This window comes from Bombina bombina, chromosome 2 (assembly GCF_027579735.1).
Source record: "Bombina bombina isolate aBomBom1 chromosome 2, aBomBom1.pri, whole genome shotgun sequence".
NCBI classification, from domain to species: domain Eukaryota; kingdom Metazoa; phylum Chordata; class Amphibia; order Anura; family Bombinatoridae; genus Bombina; species Bombina bombina.
In genome coordinates this window covers 332,319,472-332,334,638 of record NC_069500.1, presented here as the reverse complement: position 1 = coordinate 332,334,638, position 15,167 = coordinate 332,319,472, and the positions used below count along the sequence as shown (strand labels likewise).

The window sequence follows — 15,167 nt, the reverse complement described above, 5'->3', positions numbered from 1 at the left end:
CATACCTCATTTGTTGAGGGTAACTCTAGTAAGCATATTCACATCGAACCCTTTGATATGTGTGTGTGTGTGTTATTAACCCCTTAATGACAGAGGATGTACCAGGTACGTCATAGAAAAAACTCCCCTTAACGACAATTGACGTACCTGGCACGTCCTCTGTTGTTAGAAGTGCTGGAAGCGATCCCAGCTGCTTACAAGGGATTGTAGTGATGCCTCAATATTGAGGCATCACTGCAATCCCCTATTTTACCCACTGATGCAGAAAGGGCCACTCTGTATGCACGCAAATAAAAAAAAAAAGACCGATGCAGATGCTGGGGGATCGGCGTTGTTTAGTAAGGGATCTGGAAGGGGGAGGGATGTAGATTATTTAGGGGGGCCAGCTACACTACAGAAAACAAATTTTTCATATAAAAAAAATATTTTTGGGGCAAATTGGGTACTGGCAGACAGCTGCCAGTACCCAAGATGGCGGCAAATAGGTAGAGGGGGTGGGTTAGAGAGATGTATGGGGGGGATCAGGGAGGTTGTGGGGTAAGGGGGGATCCATCACTGCAGACTGTATGAAAATAAAAAAAATAAAAATAATAAATGATTTTTATTTCAGTACTGGCAGACTTTCTGCCAGTACTTAAGATGGCGGTGACAATTGTGAGGTGGGGGAGGGAAGAGAGCTGTTTGAGGGGAGTCAGGGGGGGATCAGGGGGTGGGATGTGTCAGGTGGGAGGCTGATCTCTACACTAAAGCTAAAAATTAACCCTACAAGCTACCTAATTAACCCCTTAACTGCTGGGCATATTACAAGTGTGGTGCGCAGCAGCATTTAACGGCCTTATTATTACCAAAAAGCAACGCCAAAGCCATATATGTCTGCTATTTCTGAACAAAGGAGATCCCAGAGAAGCATTTACAACCATGTGTGCCATAATTGCACAAGCTGTTTGTAAATAATTTCAGTGAGAAACCTAAAATTGTGAACAATTTAAGTTTTTTTTTTTATTTGATCGTATTTGGCGGTGAAATGGTGGCATGAAATATACCAAAATGGGCCTAGATCAATACTTTGGGATGTCTTATAAATAAAAATATATACATGTCAAGGGATATTCAGGGATTCCTGAAAGATATCAGTGTTCCAATGTAACTAGCGCTAATTTTGAAAAAAAAAAGTGGTTTGGAAATAGCAAAATGCTACTTGTATTTTTTGCCCTATAACTTGCAAAAAAAGCAAAGAACATGTAAACATTGGGTATTTCTAAACTCGGGACAAAATTTATAAACTATTTAGAATGGGTGTTTTTTGGTGGTTGTAGATGTCTAACAGATTTTGGGGGTCAAAGTTAGAAAAAGTGTGTTTTTTTTAAAAAAATTTCCTCATATTTTTTTTTTTTTTATAGTAAATTATAAGATATGATGAAAATAATGGTATCTTTAGAAAGTCCATTTAGTGGTGAGAAAAACGGTATATAATATGTGTGGGTACAGTAAATGAGTAAGAGGAAAATTACAGCTAAACACAAACACTGCAGAAATGTAAAAATAGCCATTGTCATTAAGGGTAAGAAAATTGAAAAATGGTCCGGTCATTAAGGGGTTAATAAATCAAGTATCACACTATTTGGCGCTTCTCTCTGTTTTATGTGTTATTTTGTATATCCTACATCGAAGCCTTCCGTCACATTGCCCTGCCTCTGTGGTGATCTAAAGAAAGACGGATGAAGATACATCTATGGGTTCCCTCTCTGGCTTCTTTTGAAACGGACGAGTTCCGGTGCTGGCTATACTCTTACCTCATACGATTGAGGTGATATCTGGTGAGTACCCACTCATATACACACCTGGAAAGAAAGATTCACACTGTTACCTATCCGGACATATTCGTTTTTGGTGAAAACGCCACAGAAAGCTGTTTTTGGATTACAGTTGCTGAATTCGTTTTTTGTAACACATTTGTTCACAACCATCTACATCCTTTTTTGACTACTACATCTTCATTACAGACTGTGTTTTTGGAGACTTTTCATATATAATGAGATAATACTGCTTGTAATACTGCTAGATTTATGTCATTCTATTTTATTTTGCTTTCCTTTTATCATATATTCTTAGAGCGTGTTTAAGCACCTATATTGGTATTTTTAGCACTTTAAGTTTGGTTACTTGTAACGAATTGGATAAGTATTTGTTCACTTATGATACCAACTCCCCTTTTTTATACGTATTATAATCCATAATATTTGTATTATTGGTTTTCAGAATAACTTTCTTATTCTATAGTTGTAATAATTACTGTAGTGTAGCGTCATCTGGCACTCTCAGGTGATTACAGATTGCAGGTTTTTGCGCTTCTATCACAATATTCTTGTTTTCTCATTGTTCTGGAAGTTTAATAGGGATATTACTTCTTTTTTGTGACTCTTTCAGCTATTTTGCGATATTTGTGTATATATATATATATATATACATATATATATATATATATATATATATATATATATATATATATATATATACATATATATACATATATATACATACATACATACATACATACACACACACACACATATATACACATACAGACACACACACACCAATATACATATATATATATATGTATGTATCAAAAAGGTACCGACCAAAACCCCCAAACCCCTGCCGCCGCCATGCAAACAAACTTGTAAACTTAACACAGACACACACATATATATATATATATATATATATATATATATATATATATATATATATATATATATATATATATACACACACACACACAAATATACACATATATACACAAATATATACACAAATACATACTACTCCTAAACATACTCCTAAGAAGGATAAAGGTGCTACATGTTTTTTTACCTTTTTCCGAGGTTCAGAAGGTTTCCCACCATGCGCTGCATCACCTCCTTTGTGCTGACAGTTCCATAAAATTCTTCAGTTACACGCTGACCAATCATATACTCGCACTCCTTAGCAGTTAGACGCATGCCCCCTCCAAAGGCATCCACATACAGGTAGTCTAAGATACTGGAACTTCTGGAGACAGAATTGCATAGGGAGACAGTCTAATGACAATGGGCAAGACATACCACTTACTGATAAAGCACAAAACATAAGGAAAGAGTGATATGTAGTTCTAAACCAACAACACTAATGTGTTATACTCACAAAATACATGAGATAATCCAACCAGACTATCATGCTGTAAAATGACACACTAAAAGGTTGTCAGCTCACATACATTTTCAGAGTTACATTACTAGAATATGTGGCAAAATAATATTAACATATTTTTCTAATGCAAATTTACGTACAAACTAATTCTAATACCAGTTTCTCATGTAAAATTTATATTCTCAATGGAGTGCTGTACACACTCTCAGCTAAACAGGTGTACTTGAATCCACAGCTGATACTTCTTTAACACATAATCTCTTTAAGACTGACACTACACATTTCCAAAGTAAACTATAGATTTAGGATACCTTATGTGAATACACATTCACAAATATTCTATTAAAAGTATAATCACAGCAAGTACATTTGTATCCTCTTGCCTGAGCAAATAAGGTATTACATTTTGCTGTATTGAAAACCACCTCAAGTACAGTTGATAGAAGAATTCTCTTACCCACTTGTGCCTAAGCACCATCTGAGCATAAAGTGGTGAGGAAAGTTGACAGGTTCAAGGTGTACCCCAAGTCGTTCAGCAAGGGTTAAATACAGTACAGAGAGGCTAATGGGGATTCCAGTCTTACTGATCAGTACCTAGCGGGAGAAGAACAAAAAAAGAATGATAAATCAATTGTTATTTTCATTTACAGTTTTCTTAAAAACAAATAAAGGTGTGTTTAAAAGAAAGCTGGACAGAAACCCAAAGCCCATATTTTCCAGTGGCTTTAAGATACTTTCCTTTGCAGTCACATACCCTTAGAGTAAAAAGCAGTAATGAATTATGTAGAAGCTTGGTTAGTGTTACTTTGGAGACTGAGACAAGATATGAAAATAGTAACAGTAGATGAGGTTGAAAGACAACAGAAGTCCATCAAGTTCAATTTATAGAGATCCTACCTGATTAAAGCTGCAATTGAGCTTAAATTAATCCCATTAAAAATGTGACCCATTTAACACAAGCAATCAAATCCCTGAATTCTGTTTCTAGCTAGATATGTATCTAAGCCATTTTTAAATATATCTAAGGTATTGGCATTCACTACCTCCTTAGGCAATGAGTTCTACTATTTGATTGCTCTTACAGTGAAAAACATTTACGTTGGTAATGATGGTAACTATGTTTATATTTTTGTTTAACAAAGACATAACAAAGCAGTAAAGCGCAAGGCAACGGAGAACTAAAAATATACTCAGCAAACCATGCTGAAAAAATATGCTTTCTTTTGAAGCTAAGAGAGCTTAACATTTTTTTGTGTGCCAAACTTGATATTAGCAGAAGTGCAAAATATCCAGTTCACATGTTTTCAGAAATGTGTGATAAAGAACATCCCACTGCTGCCTTACTTAAATGAACATAAAACAAGTTGGGATAGAGACAAAATATAATAATATGTACTTTAATTACTTTACCTGCACATTTATACTGCAGTGCCTCACCATTAACCCTTTATTTTAAGTTTCTTTGGCTGTATCTACATCTATTGTTGTTTTGGTAGAATGCAAAAGTAAACAGGGATTATCTGCTGGAGCATGCCTAGAAGCTGTGAACTCAGTTGAAACACAATGCCTGTGTATAAACACTGATAAGGGGGGTGGAACACAGTGCTCCAGACAGCATGGCTATTTAAGTATTTTTGAAAATTATTTTAAAATACTTGCCAGCAATTTTTAAAGGGACATTCAGGTCAAATTAAACTTTAATCATTCAGATAGAGCATGCAATTTTAAACAACTTTCCAATTTAATTCCATTAACAAAATCTTTTTATATTTACACCTTTTAAATCACCAGCTCCTACTGAGCATGTGCAAGAATTCACAGAATATACATATATGCATTTGTGATTGGCTGATGGCTGTCACATGGTGCAGGGGTAGTGGAAAGAGACATAACTTGGAAATTTGTCAGAAGAAAATCTAGTACTCATTTGAAGTTCAGACTAAGGGCTCCATGTACTAAAAGGCAGGCGGACAGCTTCTCAACTCGTGAAGCTGTCCGTCTGCCTTCGCTATACACGGGCAGCAGATCTATTGATCCGCTGGCCCGTATGTATCATTACACACTCGTTGCAGTGTGTAATGCCCGCCCCTTCATTCGCGCGACCAATCGTGCGACTGAAGGGGCTGTCAATCACCGAGAGAGAGCGAGATCTGTGATTTTTCCCTCGCCACCTCAGAGGTGACATATGGTGTAAGAAATAGCGGTCTAATGACCACTGCTTCTTACATTGCGGGAAGCAGGCTCGCATATGCGAACCTGCACTGCAAGGGCTCCGGAGCAGCCTTCGCTGCTTCGCACATGGAGCCCTAAGTGCTATTGCATGTCCATCCATGTGTTGTTTATGCAAATCTACTGTTTTTTTTGGTCCTCTAAGCAATTTTTTTATGGAAGCTATTTTTAATTAATTAGCCCTTTTAGGATATTCACAGATCTCAACCTGTTTTATGACACTTTAAGTTCTCAGAAGAGATGTCTGTTTCAACCATCTAACAAATAGAAATTGTCTTTGCAGAATGAGTATGATGCTTCAGGTGAAAGGATGCAGAGATCAATCCATCTGGAAATCACAAATTGCCAGTTTACCTTCAGTCTAATATCCTGTCAAGATGATCAGACACAAACCTGAAAATGTAAGATTGGGCCACAAAACCAACTCAGTGGAATAGCAAGTAAGAACAACCAAACAATGTCTGCAATTTAGCTATTCACCTATCAGATAAAATAACCAAAACACAGATGAGATTCTCTGAGGATGATTCTCAGAGATTCAAAAATAATCAAGGACCAAAAAATCAATCCTATGAATGCACTAGAGATTGGTGTCTAAGTTTTACACGCTAAGCCTTAAAGAACTGCTGTACCTGAGACCTCTGACATCTGATGCTCATAATACCTGATATTGCAGATAAATTGAAACTTTATAAATTTGTCAGCAAAACTTAGAGGATATTATATAACTGAATAGAATGCAATAACGTATCACATGACTGCATCCAATAAGAGAAGGCATTAGATAAAAGCCTGATGATTGACACTTTGCAAAAGTGTACACAACCAGATCACAAAGTCTAGCCTTTTTTGAATAGTGCCTGTACTTTACATAAATAGGTCAGACTCAGAATCCAGTGTTCATCCACAGGTAGTCTCTATAGAACAAACAATCAAGGACACCTAAGCAAATAATCCAGGAGCACCACTACTCAGTCCTGTTGAATCTTTCATAGGATCCAAAGGATGAGAGGAATGACCATAAGACACAGGCTCAGGAAAGTCTCATTGTAGTGAAAGCATCTATTGCATGAGCTTCTAAGAAAGGATTCAGTGCCATCACATCCGTTATCATTATCAAAGCATACTTAATTCACCTGACATTTAGTTGCTTTCCTATAATAGTTTGTTGCGATGAACAGAAAATGTGTTTATGTCCACTGCCAAATTCTGCATTCCTTTATCACTGAAGGACTTTGTGTCTCCTTGAAATCTGATGTAAACACATTGCTTTATTATGTGAAAAGACAATCATGTGTGTATTCTGCAAGTATTCCTAAAAATTATGAAAGCGGAGGTCAATAACCCTAAAAGTACAATAATTTAATTGGCAACACAGATGCACTAATGAATGGCCTTAAATAGATTGATTCTAAAGGAGTGATCCACAACTCATGGTGCTGGACTCTGTAGTCAAGTAACAACATTGTACTCCAGATCAGTCTATACTTTTCACCTGTTTAAATATTTCTGAAATGTATATGTGAGCTGAAAGTGTGACTCTGTGGTGCCAAACCTATAAAGAGTAGACTTGTGATGAACGTATCTTTCACCTGATCCAATGTACCACTGGGACATTTTGGAGAGTATTCATATGAGACTATGCAGAAATCTGAAATGCTTTATCAGCTGGATTATGCTGAGCAATTTATATTCTGGTATTATTACTAGTTTAATAAAGGTGCATAACTTGTCTCTCAAATAGAGACAAATCTGCCTGGAAAAAAAGAAGTCCGTTTTCTATACTGAACATGCAGACCATGTGTGGTCACAAAGTACATTACAAAATAATGATGTCTGCAGGTATAGCCTGTGGAAGGACAACATAAGCATATTGTCCAGATAATGAGATATTAGGACACCTATAGAGTTCCACAAAAAGTGTGAAGAGAACCTTTGTAGATTTCCTTGATTATATGGAAAGCTAAAAGTAAACAAACAATCTAATCTCTAATGGAGTGTTTGAGGAAATGCTGATGTATTGCAGACATTTCTCTTTCAGATCAACTGTTATAAAGGATTATGGCGGTATCATGCTGATCATACATCGGCATCTACTTATCAAAGCATCAACTGAAAATACGCCCGAATTCCGCATCGTACTTGTCGCGAGATTGAATCGCCGTAGTTATCAAAGCCTTAAGATCGCAAGAATTAGACATTTGTGACGTAACATACGATCCGACAGTCTCAATTCGACGCAGATCAATGCTAATAGAAAACCTCTGGAATTCTCGCGTAATTCTGTGTATTCGCCGTGGTATTCGACACAATTTGAAGCTTTTCAAGTTATCAAAAAATGAACACTTACGCTCGCGTCTTATCCGACGCTGAGTATCTAGTTTTCAATCCACCGCCTTATAGGTCGAGGATGCTATAGTAGTCAATGGGAATCGGAAAACTGAGATCTTATGTTCGATGTTGCTATAGTGAAGCATATCACCTAATAAAACTCAATGTAAAGCATTATTAATTATGTTTACTCTTAAAAAAGAATGCAAATATATTATTGATCTACATTTAATGCATTATTAGATATAGGGATAAAAAAAGTGCTTTGGATGGATTATGCTCCAACTTTGTCTGTCTTTAAAAATAAGGGATTACATATTTTGTACACAGTTTTGCACTTGACTTGTCGCAATAATAGATATACAGAGACAACAAAAGAACTACATAACAGGCTCAATTAGCAGCTAGCTCCCACTATTGTAAATTAAATATTTTATTTCCTATCCCTTTTAAATAGCGATAGATTTGAAATAAATATATATGATACTCTGATTATGTTATATTTGCAACTTATATGTGTGTGTATATACATACTAAAATATGTATATACAATTTTAAAAATAACTCTAATTCCCTCTCCATTTTGCTAAGAATATGTCGCTACTTGCTATCTTCAAAAGTCGATTTAAACAAAAAAAATTACAATATCTATATACAATAATGTGCTGACAAGAAATGTGCTATGTTCGTGGACTGCACTGAAATAATATAAATAAAGTTGGGAAAAGCCCGAATAGCTGCGACATCGATGACTGTTAGTTAACACGAGTCCGATCCTCTTTGCACCTATAGAGTTCCACAAAAAGTGTGAAGAGAACCTTTGTAGATTTCCTTGATTATATGGAAAGCTAAAAGTAAACAAACAATCTAATCTCTAATGGAGTGTTTGAGGAAATGCTGATGTATTGCAGACATTTCTCTTTCAGATCAACTGTTATAAAGGATTATGGCGGTATCATGCTGATCATACATCGGCATCTACTTATCAAAGCATCAACTGAAAATACGCCCGAATTCCGCATCGTACTTGTCGCGAGATTGAATCGCCGTAGTTATCAAAGCCTTAAGATCGCAAGAATTAGACATTTGTGACGTAACATACGATCCGACAGTCTCAATTCGACGCAGATCAATGCTAATAGAAAACCTCTGGAATTCTCGCGTAATTCTGTGTATTCGCCGTGGTATTCGACACAATTTGAAGCTTTTCAAGTTATCAAAAAATGAACACTTACGCTCGCGTCTTATCCGACGCTGAGTATCTAGTTTTCAATCCACCGCCTTATAGGTCGAGGATGCTATAGTAGTCAATGGGAATCGGAAAACTGAGATCTTATGTTCGATGTTGCTATAGTGAAGCATATCACCTAATAAAACTCAATGTAAAGCATTATTAATTATGTTTACTCTTAAAAAAGAATGCAAATATATTATTGATCTACATTTAATGCATTATTAGATATAGGGATAAAAAAAGTGCTTTGGATGGATTATGCTCCAACTTTGTCTGTCTTTAAAAATAAGGGATTACATATTTTGTACACAGTTTTGCACTTGACTTGTCGCAATAATAGATATACAGAGACAACAAAAGAACTACATAACAGGCTCAATTAGCAGCTAGCTCCCACTATTGTAAATTAAATATTTTATTTCCTATCCCTTTTAAATAGCGATAGATTTGAAATAAATATATATGATACTCTGATTATGTTATATTTGCAACTTATATGTGTGTGTATATACATACTAAAATATGTATATACAATTTTAAAAATAACTCTAATTCCCTCTCCATTTTGCTAAGAATATGTCGCTACTTGCTATCTTCAAAAGTCGATTTAAACAAAAAAAATTACAATATCTATATACAATAATGTGCTGACAAGAAATGTGCTATGTTCGTGGACTGCACTGAAATAATATAAATAAAGTTGGGAAAAGCCCGAATAGCTGCGACATCGATGACTGTTAGTTAACACGAGTCCGATCCTCTTTGCACCGTACTTGACGCGCATGTTTTTGACGGGTTTTTTGATAATTATGGAGAGCGTATTGAGATCCGCGGCCGCGATGTGTAGCGAAGTTTGGTGAATGCACCATAGTTGACGCTTTGATAAGTAGATGCCATCATCTTTTGCTTTGTTTGTTCAATGACTAAAGATTCTAACCTTTTTTGACCAGATCTTGAAAAAAGGAACTCTAGTCTTAGCAGGTTGCATGAAAAAAAATCTTTATTGTACCATGGTCTACACAAAAATACAACATTTCAGACCTATCCTAGGTCCTTAGTCATGTCTAAGGACCTAGGATAGGTCTGAAATGTTTTTTGTGTGGACCATGGTACAATAAAGTTTTTTTTCATGCAACCTGCTAAGGCTAGAGTTCCTTTTTTCAAGATTTGCTAATACGGAGGGGTGGCTGACTCCTTGCTCCTGTGCCTAATTGTTTGGCTGGTCATATCTTTGTCTTTTTTTACCATACCCAGGGCAAAAACTTCAGATATTGAGACTACGCCGACTTATATAAACAACAGCAGATATGCACATACAAGAAAGTTTTGGACAGGTGTAATTTTTTTTTTCAGATTCGTTTGTGTGAAGACCACTGGTTTGCATCTGCTAGAGCCTCTTGTTTGCAGGTGAATGGATACGGTCTCTATGGATACAAAATATATTTTAGGATAAGACTGAACACACTTGCAAAATAAGTGAGAATTTTGATCCGAGTTTCTTAGGACAAATCTCCAAAATGCTTGGAACCAGCATGTTATTGTCAAAATACAAACCACAAGTATTACTTTAGAAGTGGTATTTGTTACCCAGTTTCACACCCAGAATGCCCTTTTGGCATGCAGGAATTGCAGAAACGTCTGTCTATCCATAATGGTGTGTAATTAACATGATAGCACAGTATCCTAAAGGCTAGATTTATCAAAGCTGAGGCGTACAGGGGCACATATATATGCGCCCCTGAACGCCTCAGCTCGCCTGTGGCGGGGCGTAATTACCCGCCCCCTGCCCGCGCACAGCCAATCACGGGTGGGCAGGAGCTGTCAATCTCCTCGGTCGGACTCGACCATGGAGATTGAATTTCGCCACCTTAAAGGTGGCGAAGAGGTTAAGGAGGCGGCGGTCTGATGACCACTGCTTGATAAATTATGGAGAGCAAGTTCTTGTGAGAACTTGCAGCCGTAGGGCTTTGGTAAATCGAGCCCTTAACTTTAAAGGCCTTCTGGAAGTCACTGGAGTTGTAATAAGAGAAATAGAAAGGAGGCTATAAATTACAAAAAAGACAATCTAACAAGGTATATGATTTATGAGTAGAATCCAGGATAAAATAAATGTATTAGAAAGGAACGGCCAATACAAAATTGATAATTTAAAAAAACAAAATCAATATAATTTGTAAAACAAACACTGATACTGACTTAAGGTAGATGCCGTAATCCAGTTATAGCCCAAACTAAATCTATCACAAAAATTGTATGACAGATTATGCATCAACGTATGATTTGGAAATGATGTATGATCGTGTACCAACAGGGACCAGATGGAGCACAGCAGAAAGCAAAAATTTCAGCACAAACGTAGCAGCTACAGGTGAACACAAACCAAAAGTCTCCATGCAGACCTGTCCCATACAAATGCAGCAATTATTCATTGTAGTTCCTTGAAAGTTTGCATGTGGCACAAAAGAGAGTTATGATCTTTTAACCACTGCAAAATAGGGGTTTCCAGCTTTAGGTTTCTGTCTGGTCCCCTCAAAAAAAGGAATTATTGATGTTGGGGATAGGCTGACTGGGCAATCACTGGATGCCTCAGGAGTGAGGCAGTCCAGTGATAATTAAAAAAACTGTTTTATGGCCATGTGATCACTGTGAAAGTCAGTCACAGTGATCACAAAAATGACACGTCACTGTAAGTAAAAGAATGACGTGTCTTGCCCCCTCCCCATCTATCCCAGTAGAATATCGGTTGCTATCATTGAGTTGCATGTTACACACCCTGGGCATTTAGAACATCCTTCAATGTTGACCCTTTGTGCCAGTTGATAGCAGTGCTTGGGATCTGTGTTAACAAGAAGATCTCTTAAATTAAATTAGTGTCCCTTCTAGCCCTTTGTTTGGTATCTTTAACACAGGGTAGTTTTGGGTCCGACGTTAATAATAGCCAGTGTTTCCTCAAAATAGTACCTGTTTGTGTGTTATTGGGAGCAAATGTTGTGTTCATGATAAATGGTTTGACAACAGTCACTTATTCTATGTGGTTTGATTAGGCTTTTGTGAATCTTGGGTACAATTCGTAAACTGGGTATTGTGGGAGCTTCTACCTGTAAATAATTAGTTAATTCTATTGACATGTGCCCACTCTCTTTTGCAGTGTCTAAAATGCTGGCTAATTTGGTTTTAAATGTGTTAGTAGGGTTAAACGTCAACTTAGTATATTGGTGAGTGTCTTTAAGTTGTGTTGAATTTCTTTTAAGTAGTCCTTTTTATTAAGTAGGACTAATGCTCCCCCCTTGTCTGCCTTAGTAATGATCAGGTCAAGGTTGTTTTTTAAATCCTCAAGTGCTTGTCTTTCTTTACGAGTTACATTATCTCTGGCTATTTTATGTGTTGAATCTTTCTAGCACCTTTGTGAAAATTCTGGGAGCTGTGGCCAACCCGAAGGGAAGAGCCACAAACTGGTAATGCTTGTCCAGAAAGGCGAACCTGAGGAACTGGTGATGATCTTTGTGGATAGGGATGTGCAGATACGCATCCTTTAAATCCACGGTGGTCATATATTGACCCTCCTGGATCACTGGTAAAATAGTCCGAATGGTCTACATCTTGAAGGATGGGACTCTGAGGAATTTGTTTAGGATCTTGAGATCTAAAATTGGTCTGAATGTTCCCTCTTTTTTGGGAACCACAAACAGATTGGAGTAAAACCCCTGCCCCTGTTCTGTTTTTGGAACTGGGCAGATTACTCCCATGGTATGTAGGTCTTCTACACAGCGTAAGAACGCCTCTCTTTTTGTCTGGTTTACAGACAATCAAGAAAGATGGAATCTCCCCTTGGAGGAGAAACTATGAAATCTAGAAGATAACCCTGGGTCACGATTTCCAAAGCCCAGGAGTCCTGAATGTCTCTTGCCCAAGCCTGAGCAAAGAGAGAAAGTCTGCCCCTACTAGATCCGGTCCCGGATCGGGGGCTGCCCCTTCATGCTGTCTTGGTGGCAGCAGCAGGCTTCTTGACCTGTTTAACCTTGTTCCAAGTTTGGTTAGGTCTCCAGACTGACTTGGATTGAGCAAAATTCCCCTCCTGCTTTGCAGCAGGGGAGGAGGAAGAGGGACCACCTTTGAAGTTTTGAAAGGAACAAAAATTATTTTGTTTGGTCCTCATCTTATTTGTCTTATCCTGAGGAAGGGCATGGCCTTTTTCTCCAGTGATGTCTGAAATTATCTCCTTCTGTTCAGGCCCGAATAGGGTCTTACCCTTGAAAGGGATGGCTAAAAGCTTAGATTTTGATGAGACGTCAGCAGACCAGGACTTAAGCCATAACGCTCTACGCGCTAAAATGGCAAAACCTGAATTCTTTGCCACTAATTTAGCCAGTTGAAAAGCGGCATCTGTAATGAAAGAATTAGCTAGCTTAAGAGCCCCAATTCTACCCAGCATATCATCTAATGGGGTCTCAACCTGAAGAGCCTCCTCTAGAGCCTCGAACCAAAATGCAGCTGCAGTAGTTACAGGAACAATGCACGCTATAGGTTGCAGAAGAAAACCCTGATGAATAAATATTTTCTTTAGAAGACCCTCTAATTTTTTATCCATAGGATCTTTGAAAGCACAACTGTCCTCAATAGGTATAGTTGCACGCTTAGCCAGAGTAGAAATAGCTCCCTCAACCTTAGGGACCGTCTGCCACGAATCCCGAATGGTGTCTGATATGGGAAACATTTTCTTAAAAGTAGGAGGGGGAGAAAAGGGAATACCTGGTCTATCTCACTCCTTTGAGCATGCGCAAAAAAATTAGAGAACGTCAGTCAGCAGTCATGCATACTTAGAGAGCGAGTGGGAATAGAATAATAAGTGTTTTGATATATAAATATATATATATATTTAAGTTTAGTGACTGTTATAAATAAATCCCGTTTTAACAGAATCCATTTTCATAAAGTATAAAAAATTACCATCACTTTAAGGTGCCAACAGCTAAACAAAAACAAAAAAGGAGCATTACAAATATTGTACTGTAATCGTTTTTAGAACACTTAAAGAGGATACAGAAATGTTCAATTTAAAACAATGTATGAATAATCTAATATGAACATTCTGATGAAAGTAAATAAAGCATGATTGGTTATTTAGTTTTCTAGCTGTATAAATCCTACACCACAGTACCTTATGTATGTAGGAGTTTAGTGGGTTATAAAAATCAGCCACATTGCCCTTAAACTTTAGCTCATCGAAGAGGATATGATTGAGGGCATCCAGTGCCTGTTCTTGTACCTCTAGATCTTCAATATAAGAAGTCTCACCTGCAGCAGGAACAACAGTGTCAAAAATAAGTATGTTAAATATAATCTAGGATCTCAGAAAACAAATCTTACTAAACAAGACACAATTCAGATTATTTAAAATTTTCATAAGCCATCAAATATAATGCTACAGTCACAACAAAAATGGCTATAAATGCATCTGCTTAAAGGGATACTAAACCCAATTTGTTTCTTTCATGACTCAGAGATTGCAATTTTAAGCAAATTTCTTATTTACTCATATTAGCAAGAGAACAAAGAAAAATTGATATCTTTATTTGAAAAAGCAGGAATTTAAGCTAAGGAGCCGGCCCATTTTTGGTTTAGCACCGTGGATAGAGCTTGCTGATTGGTGGGTAAATTTAGCCACCAATTAGCAAGAGCAACCCAGGTGCTGAACCAAAAATGGGTTGGCTCCTATGCTTACATTCTTGCTTTTCAAATAGATAGTAAATAAAGATATTCAAATAAAGAGAACAAAGAAAATTGATAATAGGAGTAAATTAGAAAGTTGCTTAAAATTGAATGATCTACCTGAATCATGAAAGAAAAAAAATGGGTTTAGTATCCCTTTAATCTATGCAGTATTGGCAAATAGGTAATACACAAATTGCTACAGCTACAGTTCATTTTGATAAGTGTATATTACAAGCCAAAGAAAAACAAATTTGATTAAGAAGGTTCAACTTTCTAAGTACTCTGACATACTCTTGAACTATAAAAAGAATACTTTGCCTTGCATTAAAGGGACATAAAACAAGTAGGGATAGAGACAAAATATAATAATATGTACTTTAACCCCTTAAGGACCAAGGACGTACAGGGTACATCCTACAAAAAAGGTCACTTAATGACCAAGGACGTGCCCTGTACATCCTCAGGGGTT

General features: G+C 37.0%; 1 protein-coding gene across 1 annotated transcript in view; it reads right to left on the bottom strand.

Moving 5' to 3' along the window:
- The window catches only part of FBXO21 (F-box protein 21), a 162,051-nt gene that overhangs the window by 85,090 nt on the left and 61,794 nt on the right, over positions 1-15,167 (bottom strand). The window contains exons 6-8 of the mRNA XM_053701685.1: positions 14,145-14,281; positions 3,650-3,786; positions 2,878-3,054 (exon numbers count right to left, since the gene is read on the bottom strand). Coding sequence (XP_053557660.1) covers positions 2,878-3,054; positions 3,650-3,786; positions 14,145-14,281 — 451 coding nt within the window. The remainder of the gene's footprint in view (positions 1-2,877; positions 3,055-3,649; positions 3,787-14,144; positions 14,282-15,167) is intronic.